This window comes from Phycomyces blakesleeanus (genome assembly GCF_001638985.1).
Source record: "Phycomyces blakesleeanus NRRL 1555(-) unplaced genomic scaffold PHYBLscaffold_4, whole genome shotgun sequence".
In the NCBI taxonomy this organism is placed as follows: Eukaryota; Fungi; Mucoromycota; class Mucoromycetes; order Mucorales; family Phycomycetaceae; genus Phycomyces; species Phycomyces blakesleeanus.
The window spans coordinates 2,742,656-2,756,041 of NW_017265137.1; the positions used below are offsets into that span (position 1 = coordinate 2,742,656).

General features: G+C 37.1%; 5 protein-coding genes across 5 annotated transcripts; 1 reads left to right on the top strand and 4 right to left on the bottom strand.

Moving 5' to 3' along the window:
- Positions 1-6: 6 nt before the first annotated feature.
- On the bottom strand, positions 7-565 carry PHYBLDRAFT_164927 (hypothetical protein; the record flags this gene model as incomplete). Its single annotated transcript, XM_018435103.1, has 2 exons — positions 7-432; positions 494-565. 2 exons carry the CDS (start codon positions 563-565, stop codon positions 7-9), a joined length of 498 nt encoding a protein of 165 aa, XP_018296087.1.
- Positions 566-2,671: 2,106 nt separating this feature from the next.
- Positions 2,672-5,491, top strand: PHYBLDRAFT_164928 (hypothetical protein; the record flags this gene model as incomplete). Its single annotated transcript, XM_018435104.1, has 6 exons — positions 2,672-2,705; positions 2,902-2,934; positions 3,003-3,212; positions 3,282-3,608; positions 4,416-5,101; positions 5,219-5,491. The coding sequence occupies 6 exons, from the start codon at positions 2,672-2,674 to the stop codon at positions 5,489-5,491; spliced, it is 1,563 nt and encodes a 520-aa protein (XP_018296088.1).
- Positions 5,492-5,914: 423 nt separating this feature from the next.
- Positions 5,915-6,813, bottom strand: PHYBLDRAFT_164929 (hypothetical protein; the record flags this gene model as incomplete). The annotated part of the gene is made up of 4 exons (XM_018435105.1): positions 5,915-6,076; positions 6,152-6,337; positions 6,417-6,596; positions 6,799-6,813. 4 exons carry the CDS (start codon positions 6,811-6,813, stop codon positions 5,915-5,917), a joined length of 543 nt encoding a protein of 180 aa, XP_018296089.1.
- A 1,301-nt stretch (positions 6,814-8,114) lies between these two features.
- Positions 8,115-8,456, bottom strand: PHYBLDRAFT_164930 (hypothetical protein; the record flags this gene model as incomplete). Its single annotated transcript, XM_018435106.1, has 1 exon — positions 8,115-8,456. One exon carries the CDS (start codon positions 8,454-8,456, stop codon positions 8,115-8,117), a length of 342 nt encoding a protein of 113 aa, XP_018296090.1.
- A 1,573-nt stretch (positions 8,457-10,029) lies between these two features.
- On the bottom strand, positions 10,030-13,137 carry PHYBLDRAFT_68443 (hypothetical protein; the record flags this gene model as incomplete). The annotated part of the gene is made up of 9 exons (XM_018441958.1): positions 10,030-10,279; positions 10,340-10,747; positions 10,835-10,933; positions 10,983-11,245; positions 11,348-11,488; positions 11,745-11,903; positions 11,970-12,460; positions 12,493-12,747; positions 12,894-13,137. 9 exons carry the CDS (start codon positions 13,135-13,137, stop codon positions 10,030-10,032), a joined length of 2,310 nt encoding a protein of 769 aa, XP_018296091.1.
- Positions 13,138-13,386: the final 249 nt, after the last annotated feature.

Consider the following 13,386-nt stretch of genomic DNA (forward strand, 5'->3'; position numbering starts at 1 on the left):
TTTATTTTATTTTATTAATGAATCTCCTTTTCTTTGCCACAAGCTTTCTACGAGATCGTGTCTCAACTGAAAGTGTTGCTCACAGTTTTGAATTGCCATATATCTTTGGATGAAACTTGTGAAGCTTCTATCTGGAAGCACTATCTCTGATCTGGGCATCAAGGACGTCATTCCATTCAAGGATGTATCCACCTCATATCTTTCTCTCACAACTTCTCTTTCTACTCCATTACCTTCACCAACATATTCTTTCTCTCCTCTACCATTCTCTACAATCATATTGTGCAAGATTATACAAGTAGTCATAATGTCATGCAGAGTTTCCTGACTCCGCATTCTTGCTGGCCCAGCAACTATTGCAAAACGTGTCTGCAATACACCAAATGCACGCTCTACATCCGTTCTGACTGCCTCTTGTGTCTTTGCAAAGTTCTTAAAGAAGATAAGTGCTTAGTGAATATAATAAATAATAATACAATATGCATGCAAGTACCTTGTGCCTTGCAGACTGAGGGTCCTTAAAGCTTTTAACAAAAGCAGCATAGGTTGGGTATATGCCATCCATCAAGTAATATCCCTGGCTATAAGTATTGTTATTGATGGTGAAGTTAACTTCAGTGCCTTTTTCTATTGGTTATATTCTCAAAAAGATGAGACCGGTCCAAGACATTGATATCATTCAAGAATCCAGGCAAGCCAAAGAAAGCATGCCAGATCCAGAGGTCATATGAAGGAACAGCTTCCAAAACAATGATAGGAGTCTTCTTCTTTCCAACGTATTGCCCATGCTAAGCAGTGGGACAGTTCTTTCACTCCCAGTTCATGCAATCGAGGGAACCTAGCATTCTGGGAAACCCTCTTGATTCCCCTTCTTGAAGAAGTTGTTTTACATTCTCTTCATTTGGCACTCTCAAGTACTCATCGCCAAAAACAGATACAACTGCAGCACAGAAACGCTTCAGACACTCAAGAGCGGTTGACTCTGCCATTCTGAACGATTCGTTCATAGAATTGGCAGGAAGACCATATGCTAGCTGGCAGATAGCTACAGTTACCTTCTGGATAGGAGAGAATCCGGGTCTACAAGCAGCATCTAACTTTTGTTCAAAGTAGCTGTCATGGTCTTTGACAGCCTCCAGAACTCGCATAAACAATGATCTGTTCATTCTAAAACGCCTACGTAATTGTTTGTCAATGTAGGTTGTACTTTCATAAAAATAATCTTTGAACAGCTGATCGTGGACTCACTGTCTATCACAGAAGATCATAGTACAGCACTTCTTTGGGATTTTTTTTTAATATCATCGTCAGAGTAGTTGTGGGTAAGCTCGTCCAATAAGAAGCTGCTGACAGTTATATGTATCTCTTTGTCACATTCTTCTTCTTCAAAAAATGCAGTAATAAGAACATTGTTCATTTTTATTGGTGTATGTAAAAGTGTAGAAGTAAAAAGAAAGTGGTAGTGAAGAAAGAAATAAAAAAACAGTAATAAAAAAATAATAACTGGTCGTGTAACATTTATAATGTTCTTTAATAATGTAACTACAATTTGGCAATCTGTTTTTAACTGGTATTCAATCTCTGATGTGACTGAATTACACTATATATAATGTTTTCGATAATGTAACTGTTACAAATGCTCTAAGAAATTACACTATATATAATACTTTTAATATAAATATTTTTTGAGTGTAATTTACAATGATATTAAAGACATGTAAAATGCAGAAGGGAAAATGATTCTGGTGTAATTTTACAGCTAAAAAAACAGATTAGAAATTACAACTAAAAATAAAATATAATTTTTATTTTTATTTTTATTTTGAAAATTTAACAACACTTAGAAAACTATATTAAATTGTCAACCTGGCAGTCTTTTGCAGTGTTCCCATCTGACTCTTCTGGGTCAAGTTTGCAACATTAGCCAACAGCATTCTTGTCAGCTGCCACTTGACTGAGCATACTGTTCTGGCAATATTTATGGACAACATTTAGCCTCAGCTCTGGCAACTGGTGGAACCCACTCTTATCAAATATGAGAATTGAGAGTCTGTGTATATCACTGCTATGAAACGCAAGGATTACCATGGCAAGTATGTACCATCACTAGCCTTTGTCCCTCTTTCTTGATTTGAGCATCAACCAATAGACTGTTTGGCAGCCATTTCCTTTTCTTGTTCTCAATTAAATGGGCTACCAGACAACGTCCCTTGCTTCTGCAGACCGGATGGAAAACTCATTTGTTGTTTTTGTAAGGATGCATATCACAACAAGAATTGCCAAGGCACTTCACGGTCTGCTGCTGTCTCAATCCTCTGACTGATAAGCCCCATGGCTGTATGCCCTCTTTGTCTTCTAGAACATTAGTGTCTTATGTTATACAAGATCATACTCTCTCTGCTTTGGTTGACACAGGCACTGGAAAAATAAGGACAATTAACATATTGTCCAGGTAGTTGGATCATAGTGGATATGTCAGGATTTTTTTTTCATCTCAGCAGTTTTTTTTCATCATGTTGGGGTGTAGTTTTGATGTATTCTATTGGCTTAAATAAAAATAAAATAAAAATAAAATAAAAATACGTTTTGGTTTACTATAAAACCGTATCAAATGAAATATTTGTAGCACTCTTGTTTCCTTTTTTATTTTATAATTCAAAATACATACACTATGTTTCCTTCTATTCAAATGCACAACACTGATTGTCACTGCAGCAGATGCAATAATAATAATCAAGGAGTTTCCTGAGTATTGAAACGTACTGCTCAGCGTCATAATAAAAGAGCTAGATTTGAAGGTACTGAGATATTCAAGAGTTGTATAATTTATTCAGTGCTGTTATCTGTCTACCGAGTAATAATCGCTTTTATTTTTATTTTTTATTATTTTAAAAAACATAGCTGAAAAGAGAAGCATAGAAGTAGATACTGAAAGTAAGACATTTTTTATTTGAAATGCAGAAGAAAAACTAATAATAAACTATTATATTCCATATTTGTAGTAATCCTGACGTATCAATCCGATTCTGTGGAAGCAATGGACGGTCAGGTCAACTCACCTATTTTGGATGCTGTCTCAATGTTTGACAATGACGTCTTTGTTGGTAATGACTACAATAGTGATGAGTCTGACACGACCAATGACAATGACAGTGATGACAATGGCGAAGAAGACACTGCCAAGATTTATGTTGAAGAGTTTAACAATGAGGGTCAGTTTTAAATACATAAAAAAAAAAACTAAAAAAAAAATGTGTGTTAATTTTTTTTTAAAAAAAAAGACCCTTTTGCTGCTTCTGGTATGCCCGAGAATCCAGTGCACAGATTTATTGCTACTTTTACAGTACTGTTTGCATCTAGTTACGTGGTCAATAAGGATTCTGTTGTCTTGATTGAGTTCATCAACAAGCTCTTGAAGATTTATGGACAAGATTTCCAACTTCCCAAAAGTCTGGCTGGGCTACATAAAATGACTGGCTTTTCGTCTATCACCAAAGGCGTCAAGCGATTTGTGTCATGTCCAAACTGCCATTGCATCTATGAAAAAAACATGTCTGTACCTCCCCATTGTGTTTTCACAAATGTTGGTGCACGCTCTCCTTGTGGTTGTAAGTTGATGAAAGAGTCAACTTCAGGTGCACTGGTATCAAAGCGAGCATTCTTGTACCAGTCCCTTAAGCAAGCTTTGTCTGTTCTTTTCCTTCGTCCTGGTTTTGAAGAGCAAATCCGTCACTGGAACACGAAGCTTAAGATTGTCAATACTATGTGCGACATATACGATGGAGCAATGTGGAAAGAGCTGAAGGATGCAAGTGGTGTCTTGTTTGTTGCTTGTCCTTGCTCATTGATGTTGACACTCAACATAGACTGGTTCCAGCCATTTGATGGAGTTAGTTACTCTTCTGGTGCAATTTACTTGGTTGTAAATAATCTGCCTCGAGAGGTATGGTTCAAGCCTGAGAACACAATTCTGGTTGGTTTGATGCCTGGTCCCAAGGAGCCAATATGCGAGGAGATAAATAACTATCTCAAGCCTATGGTAGACGAGATGAAACAGTTGTATGTTGGAATGCGAGTCCCAACCTATGAGTGCCCTTCTGGTGCTAATGTCCATGCTGCCTTGCTGATGGTTGCGTGTGACATCCCTGCTGCCAGGAAAACAAGTGGATTTACAGCCCACAATAGTGCATATGCGTGCTACAAGTATACAACCCAGTTCCCCAGATTGCCCAACACAAATCAGGTGGACTTCAGTGGATTCGATTATTCGCTTTGGAATATTTGTAGTGGTGTAAAGAACAGGTTGCATGCTGAGGAGTGGAAGAGTGCGAGTACACTCTCAGAAAGGCACCAGCTGGAGGTCGAATATGGTGTTCGATGGTCGCAGTTGCAACGCCTTGGATACTTTGATCTAGTACGTGGAACGATCATTGATCCCATGCATAATTTATTTCTGGGGACGCCAAAGAGAATGATGGACCGGTGGGTCGATAAGAAAACGATTGGAGCCGAAGAGTTTGCTGCCATGGAAAAAATCGCAGAGACAATGGTCCTTCCGAGGGATTATACAAAGCTGACATTGAAGATTGGAAAAGGCTTTCCTTACATGAAAGCCAACGACTGGAAATCCTGGGTACTGGTGTATTCTCCTGTTCTGCTGCATGGTGTTCTACCATTTGAAATGTACAACAACTGGATGAATTTTGTCTGTGCATGCCGCTATCTTATCAAGCCAAGCATCACATTTGATGAAGTGAACAGCGCCCACGACTATCTGGAAATGTTTTGTAAAAAGGCTACCGAACTCTACACTCCCACTATTCTCACCTGCAACATGCACCTGCACCTCTATCTTCGCGAGACCATTCATGATTTTGGACCTGTGTACAGTTACTGGCTCTTTGGGTTTGAGAGATACAATGGCCTGTTGAAGCATATCAAGACAAACAGAAAAGATAGTTTTGAGGCAACATATATGAGAAGTTTTGTTCAAAATGCATTCAAGGGTGACTATGTCAATGCTGTTCTGAAAAGTTCTAGCCACGTCCCCTTTTTCAACATTCTCTCAAAGCTTTCTCCAAAATTCACACCTACCACTACAGTCATTACCCTCTCCTCCTGTCCATTCTGATTGCAATAATTTTTACTAGCATCGTCTAACCCACATCTTCCTCCAAAGAGTAACGAACCTCTCCCTCCTTTGACTTTTTCTCTTCAGCTAAAAAAATCAGCACTGATGGATGAAACCGACTATGCCCATCTGCTTCAGCACTACAAAACATCATATGATCTTCCTGATCTTGTCAGTTATCAATATGCCACGCTCACAAACTCCTTTGTTGACAATGAAATCACAAAGTTGAAGTTCATTGACTTATTTGGTCAACAGTACCATGGTAAAAACAGTTCAACTAGTTGTGGTTCTCTTGTCCACGTAATCTTTGTTGGTAGTGATGGTAGAAATACCCTAGCCTATGCTGAACAAATATAGTATCTCTTCACACACTCCTTTACACACCCTTCTAACAGCAATCTCCACCTGACTCACATGGTTCATGATCATCAACATGTATTCGCATATATCAAGTGATTTAATACTTCCTCTGATAGATCGCATGAGGATGACGGTCTTGAGTTTTGTCTCCCCACCTTCTCCCCCAATAGTTGACATTGCATTGTACCTGTGCACCGCATTTTTTTAGAGTTTGCTACAGCCAGGATTACTACAAGTAGAAATGTTAGTAAGATGTTAGTAATTGCTTTGCCAAAAAAGCTTAATGCTTAAAATAAAAAAAACCTCACTTGAATTTCCTTTTCTTATACAAAAAAAACAGAACAAATTCCCTATATATATTGATAGTATTGTGTATGTAAAAAGTAATACGTAGATAAAAAGAGAGAAACATTTTTTTATTTAGAGCCCATCTCTAAGAGCCCACTGAGGAAAATTGGGGCTAATGTTATACGGGACTGCTGAGTTGGACACACTAGTAGTGATCCTACGGATCCTTTGATTAGCACTTGACCCCATGGCCTGGATAGCATAAGTGTCAACAAGTGCAATGAAACGGTTGCACTGAAATACATTCGTTAATAATTCACTCAATATAATAATACACCAATACAAAAGTATTACTCCAAATTAATCTACCTCATTGCTTCTCCAGCCTGATTGTACAATATGAATGACATGTTTTATGTCATCCTCGTCCATTTCATCAGCAGACTCTCCATCTGACATTACTGCTTTTTGAAGAGTGTTGGCACAGTCTCTGAGCATTACAAGATCAATGGCCTCCTTATTGTCTTTGTATGCCAGTACACGGCAACACTCATTCTAGTAATAAGTTTTGTTAATTTGTTATTTTTAATTTTAATTTTCAACTACAAACTATATATATTAGCATAATACTCACATTATCTGCACGGGCTGCTCTTTGTGTAAAAGCATTTGTTTCCGCTATCTCATCATCAGACATTCTCTCACGACGGGTTCTACTAGTGAAGTTGGTGTGCAACCTCTTTTGGAGGTCACTCCGTCTCATACTAGTGGAACCAAACCTGCGCTCAAGGTTAGAAAGAAGTCTCTTGGCTATCTCCCTGTTAGGAGATTTGTTGAAAGCAACATTTGTATCTCATCTGGGCTTGAGGTTGTTGGGCAGGATATTTTCTGGCGTTCTCAAGCTAAGCTTGGGTTTCCACATAAGGTTGTGAATATGTGCCTGATAAATAAATCATGAAAAAATGAATTGATAAAATATTTTATAATACACCCGGCTTAGGGTGAAATTGACTTACTTCCAACTCCGCCATGACTTCTTTCTATGCAAGAAGACCATCCTCTATTTTCCTTTTATTTTAATTCTGTAATCTCTCTAATAAAACAAATCACAATGCCAAAGAACAATAAAGCTAAAACTACCAACTCATATTATAAGACAACAGATTTCGAAAAAGGAATGATTATTGGAAGATATAAAGAAGGACGTAGCTCCTATGAGATTTCACATGCAGAAGGCATACCCCAATCAACTGTTTATTGTATAATTAAAAAATACGAGACAAAGAAGACGTGCGCTGAGAAGGAGCATCCTAGGGCCTCTAAGAAGCTATCACCACGGGCAATTCGTTATTTGAAGTTCACCGCAAAAAAAAATAGACGTGACACATTAGCTACCATCACGCGCAGTGTTAAAGAGATGCATGACATCTCAATCAGTTAAGCAACAGTACGCAAATATCTGCACGATATGGACCTTCGCTTTTGTGTTGCTGTAGCCAAGCCTTACCTAGATGAAGCACATAAGAAGGCACGCTTGCAATAGGTTAGGGAGTGAAAAAATTGGAATGATGAATGGACATCAGTAATCTGGAGTGATGAGTCCAGATTCACCCTTTTTCAGAAAGGTGGACAGCAATATGTTTGGCGCCAACTGCATGAGAAGTATGACGATGACTGTCTGGTACCAGCAGTGCAAGGGTTGGGTGGTTCAGTATCAGTTTGGGGATGTATTTGGGCAGGAGGTGTTGGCCCACTAGTTATATTAGATGACTACATGACAAAAGAAATGTATGTCCAGACACTGAGGGTCAACTATCTCCCATTTCTTGCTGCCCTTTCTGACAAGGACACCACCACCTACCTTCTCCAAGAAGACAATGCCAAGCCACATAAGAGCAAGTTGGCGGAACAGTGGAAAAAAAGAAACGATGTAGCTATCTTACCATGGCCTGCAAAAAGTCCAGATCTCAATCCAATTGAGAATATGTGGAGCTACCTTGATAACAAGGTTAGAGATAGAAGACCCCAGCCTACCACGCTAAAAGAACTGGACGTTGCTTTGTTGGAGGAGTGGGCAGAAATCACAGCAAGTACTTGTGTGAAGTTTTGCCTGAGCATTAAAGATCGTATGATATTAGTTAGGAAGAAGCATGGAGGAGCTATTAACTATTAAACCCCCATCAATTTTTAATATAAATAAGCAACACATATTACAAAATCTTCCATTCATTTTTTGTCTTTAAGGATCATGTCTTTGAGAACTTATTTAACCTTGAAAAACAGAGGTGTACTTCTTTGATTTTAGCGGAGTTGGAAGTAAGTCAATTTCACCCTAAGCCAGGTGTATGTTACTCACATAAACTGCATTAGATTCTTTACGGGTAGGCTCATGGTTGGAGATGACAACAGGTGCAGCAAGAGTGAGTTTGGCTCTCACAGGAGCAGCAAGGGGAGCTCTGACCAAACTATCTATGGCACTGATAATGTTGATGCTGGTGGTGGCAAGAATGTTAATTCTGCCATTCATGTTGGTCAAAGTTTGCTCAACATTGCCGATCTGTCCTTTTATGGTAGACATATTAGCTCTCACAGTAGAAAGTATTTCCATAAGCTGCTGATTGGTAATCTCAACAGGACAAAGGGCAATTGCGCGTTCACGTCTTGTGTTAGTCATTGTCTACAGAATATAATAAAATGAAAGATTATAATGATTAGTTTCAGATTATATTATTATTATTGCTGTCATTCTACAATTAAATTTATTTAAATTAAATTAAAAATAAATCGTATCAAGTTTACATACTTGAATTGTTAGAACAAGTGTGTTGATTTGGGAGTATAAATATAGTAAGTAGCAAGAGAGTAAGAGTAAGGGAAAGTATATTATATGAAAGATATGGTTATTATATATATTCAAAATATATTTGATATAAGAATCTCTATTAATACTTTTTGTAATGACTGGGATGTAAATCGGTTTTCATATTGCTTTGGGACTAAATGAAATCATTTTAGTCTTTTTTTTTAAACACACTTTTTCTGTTTTTTTAAGATTTTTTTTTACTTTTTTTATTTGTTTTTTATTATTTCCCTCTTTTCTCTCTCTTTTCAATTCTTGTTATATTTGCAAATTTTTCTGGTAAGATTGTTTTTGGTTCAAAATACTTCTTTACAAAGAACAAAAGAATTAATTTTTTTGTCTGTCATAGGTATTCTCTCTGTTTCTCTCTCTTCACTCTTTACACTCGCAAGGTTTTATGGTAAGGCACTTTCTTTGTTTTAAAAGAAATATATACTTTTTTTATATATAACTAAAAAATAACAATATATTTTAATGTCATAGAAATTCACTCTTCAGCTCATTCTGATGCGCCATCATCACAACAGTCATCTGGATTAGCCAGAGTTAGTAAATATACTTTATGCCATCATTCCATACAATCATTCTGACTTTTTTCTTTCTTTAATATAGGCCACATCGCCAAAAATACTCTCTACAATCAAACACGGATATTGACACGATAATATTTTATTTTATTTTAATCGATTTCTTTTTAATATTTATCTAACTGAATATAATTTCTATTATAGATGAACATTCCTCTTACAAACGTGTCATTCCTCAAGAACTTTCATCCCATGCTACCATCATTGTCATGGTAAGCCTTTTATTTACTTCTATATATACAATAATATTATTTATACTGTATATTAATGTATATCTTCTACTAAAGACGATATTCACTGTAGAAAAAAATCTATGAGTATTTTTTGATACTTGTAACTTTCTGCCCAAAACTCGTAACTTGAAAAGGTCCAACACAGACTTACTAAGTTTAGTATGTGCTAAACCTATTTTAGTACTCGGAAGTTGATATTCAAATATAACTGTCTTACTTTTAAGCCAGAAGGCCATTTTAGATAAATATAGTATGTAAAACTGTTTATCAGTTTACAAAATTGGATAAAGTGACAAACACATCCAATAAACTACTCACAGTTTAAATCTGGACATGCATCAGTTTACAAAATTGGATAAATGACAAACACATCTTATAGAATATTCATATCTTGAATATGGACACGTATCCATTTTTATATAATATTTTACTGTAATAATAATACCAACACACTTCTTGATGAGTTTGAATAAAGATATATTTAAAAATTAAAGAGGTTATATTTGTAATGTGAAAGAAAAGAAAGAAAGAAAAAAAGAAAAGAAAAACAATAAATGGGAAAAAAAATTATTGATAATGACTTTGAGAAACCTCCACTACATATCGAACGGTCTTGTCATTTACATCATGAACAAGACCAGCCATCCCCTTGATTGACTTTACATCTACCACCTTCTTGTCACTGATTGTAGTACTTTCCCAAACTGGGAACATTCCCTCATTATTGGGCTGGATGCCACACAGATGGTCAACAATGGTGTAGAGTCTGGTTTCTCCTAAGACAGAGTAGGAGAAGAACTTGCAAACAAATCCATACCTTTTAAAAACAAATTTGGAACAAGATTAATATTATAACAACATAAAACATAGCTCATACAACTTACCCCATGGATGTTTGAGCACAACAAGATCAGTGGCTTGAACATGTCTGCTGTCAAAAGATGCCTGGACTCTGTACACTACTTGGTCCTTCCACATCTTACTGGTACAGACGACCCAGTTGGTTTCTTCAACCATTGACACAACATTTTGGCCCCAAAGATCTGCCAAAAAACAGACCAAAGTATAGTAGTTTATATCTGTTTCGCTTGCCACAGCAACAAGAGTTTTTCTGGTCGGATTTGACCAAAGCTGAGGACCAGCAACATTGTTACTTGCAGCCTCAAAGTTGCTGGTCCTCCTGTTCCTTGGTTCTCTGGTTACAACCTCACCACTAAGACAATGTCGTATCCCAGCCTTGCTAAACAGGATATTCTTCATGTTTTTCCTGTTTCTTTCCAGGACCCTATTGCAGCTTGATAAGCACCAATGGTGCGTTCAATAGGACGACAACTGTATGCCCTCAGTGTGTCCATCTCCCTTATCATATAACCGAGATGAACCAGCATGTGCTGGTTCATCACGAAAATTGTAGGTTTCATCCTTCCTTCTGCAATTTCTTTCCGAAGGAAGGAATGTCAGTGCCCAATGGCTCTATAAAGGTAATTAAAACGTTGTTTATATAAATATTACTGACTTACTCTTCCATATTGCAGATTTCTGCCTCTGTCACCTCCCACTTCTGGGCAATTGTACAAGCATCGACCAGGTCTTGAACAGCATTCCTGGTGCTGACAAGAACAAAGTTCTTGATTACTACTGCTGGTACAACAAACAGAAGGAAGTCTAGCCAGTTAACTGCCTTCTGTCTGCCAGTCATTTCCTTCAGTGATCTCCAACTACCAGTGAAGATCACTGGTATATTGGCCCTAGACTCACTTATCAATCTATTGATCTGGTCGAGCTTTACATTTAAAGTGAATGTATACACTATTGGTTGTTGTTGTTGTTGTTGTCAGATGTCACCTACTAAATGGGCTTTGTTGTTTTCAGTCCAGAAACTCACAGCAAACTTGCCACCCAATGCCTTGTACAACTGATGTCCAATCTCATGGCCAATGAGATGCATCTCGTCAAGCCCAAAGAAAGCAGGACTTGTCAATGTATCAAGATCTCTGAAAACATTAGGACCATTGACACTATATCTCTAGAAAAAAGATATTAATATTTTAATTATTTGATAATGAAGTACATATGTTTCCCTCGAACTGACGGAGACTTTCTATGGTTCTCATTGGGGCAGGCAGCTCATTGCCAATAAAACACATGGTGTGAAGTTTGGATACACCCTTGGAAAGACAGGCTCTGCACCCAAAGAAAGAATTATGGTGGGCCAGGTTCATCAAGTCTGACACGGCTGGATTATTGTCAGTTGCCATGACAAGATGAACTTTGACACTCACTTGCCCAGAATTTGTCTGAACTCTCAGACCAGAAGTTTGCAACATATGCAAATCTTCTACTATTGTTTCCAAAAAGGATGTGATATTCTTTGGGTGTTCAGGTCCAGGAATTATTGCCAGCTGCATCATGTTGTCCCTCTTATATCTAAGCATATTTAGCTAGCAATTTTATACAGGGCGTCTTATATTATATCTTTTTTTTGGATCAATGTTAAGATTGATAACGTGGACAACAGTTGCAGACATTTTTGAGTCGTTGAAAGGGTTAAATTGTTCAACAAACATTGTAACCAAAATATCATTCTGACTAACAACACCACTCTGAACTAAACGGCGGACAGCATTACTGTCAAGGATATTAGATCTCGTGGTACTAACATTATGTGAAAGACGGTTTTTGCCATATTCCATCTTGGTGCGTTTCTGGGCATTACCAAGCTTGAATCTCAATTGCTCAGAGAGAGGCACAACCTGAAAGGTCTGCACAGGAATTAAAGTGCCTCTGTCGCATTGGAATTGTTGGCTATTACAATGAGGGCACCACTCTTCCTCATCTGCATGCTGTCCAGCTTCTATGGCTTCAAAGCGGGTACAACCTTTTTTACACATGTCATGCGTGACAGGACGGACAGTATATTCTTGTCTTAGAAGCGTGTCCATCTTGTAGTAAGACATCAGTGAATTGATGACAGCTAAGATGGTAGTAAGTTTACATGCTATAAATAATTGATATTGACTATATACTTACACAATCTACATTCTGTCATATACTTATTCATCATTTTCACACATTTGTCAAAAACATTACAAGACATATTGTTCTCAACAAACATGGAGAACAACTCCAGACTAGCTGCCTCTGCCCCACTCATGGGCTCGTAATGAGAAACTCTAGGAGTCTCATCCAGTTTGCTTTCATCACTTTTACCGCTTTTATACTGGCTTGGGAAATCCACATGATCTACAGTGTTACAAATATGGAAGTAATCACAACCAGATTCTTCTGTATGTATATTTGTGTGTGGTTAATATCGTTTTTTAGAAATTAAAGAGACTAGTTTAGTGGTTTCTTCTTCTTTTCTCTGCCAAGTGGAGTCTCGATGTCTGTAGGCACGTCTTGGCCAAATTCAACATCTATGTCTATTGAACTTTCTGGGCAGTTGGTGGTTCCCTTCAACATAGACTCTCTCAGGTCGTATGACTCATTACTATACAAGTTATCGTCATATGCAAGAGCTGAGAAGCGTCTAGAAACATGGTTATTCCGTGCTTGAATGCCTTGTTGATCAAATTCAGTTAAGTTGAAGACGTCTTTGAGATAGTTCATCAATTCAACTCTGTCTTCATTGACATCATTTTCAGATGTTTGTGTAATCAAATCGTTGATATTCATTTTAAATAAAGAGGTTTTTTTTATGAAGAATTAGTTGGATGATAATATATAGTAAAAATGTTTTGAATATAAGTTAAGAGAAAAAAAAGGTCAATATAGATGTGAATTTATGTTTTAGTTTTTTATTATCTATTTAATACTGAATATGGTAAATTTATGCAATATATTACATGATTATGACTGTGGATAATAAGAAGAATTTTTTCTTGTGAAAATCGGATTTTGTTCTCTTTCCTTTTCTAAATAAAA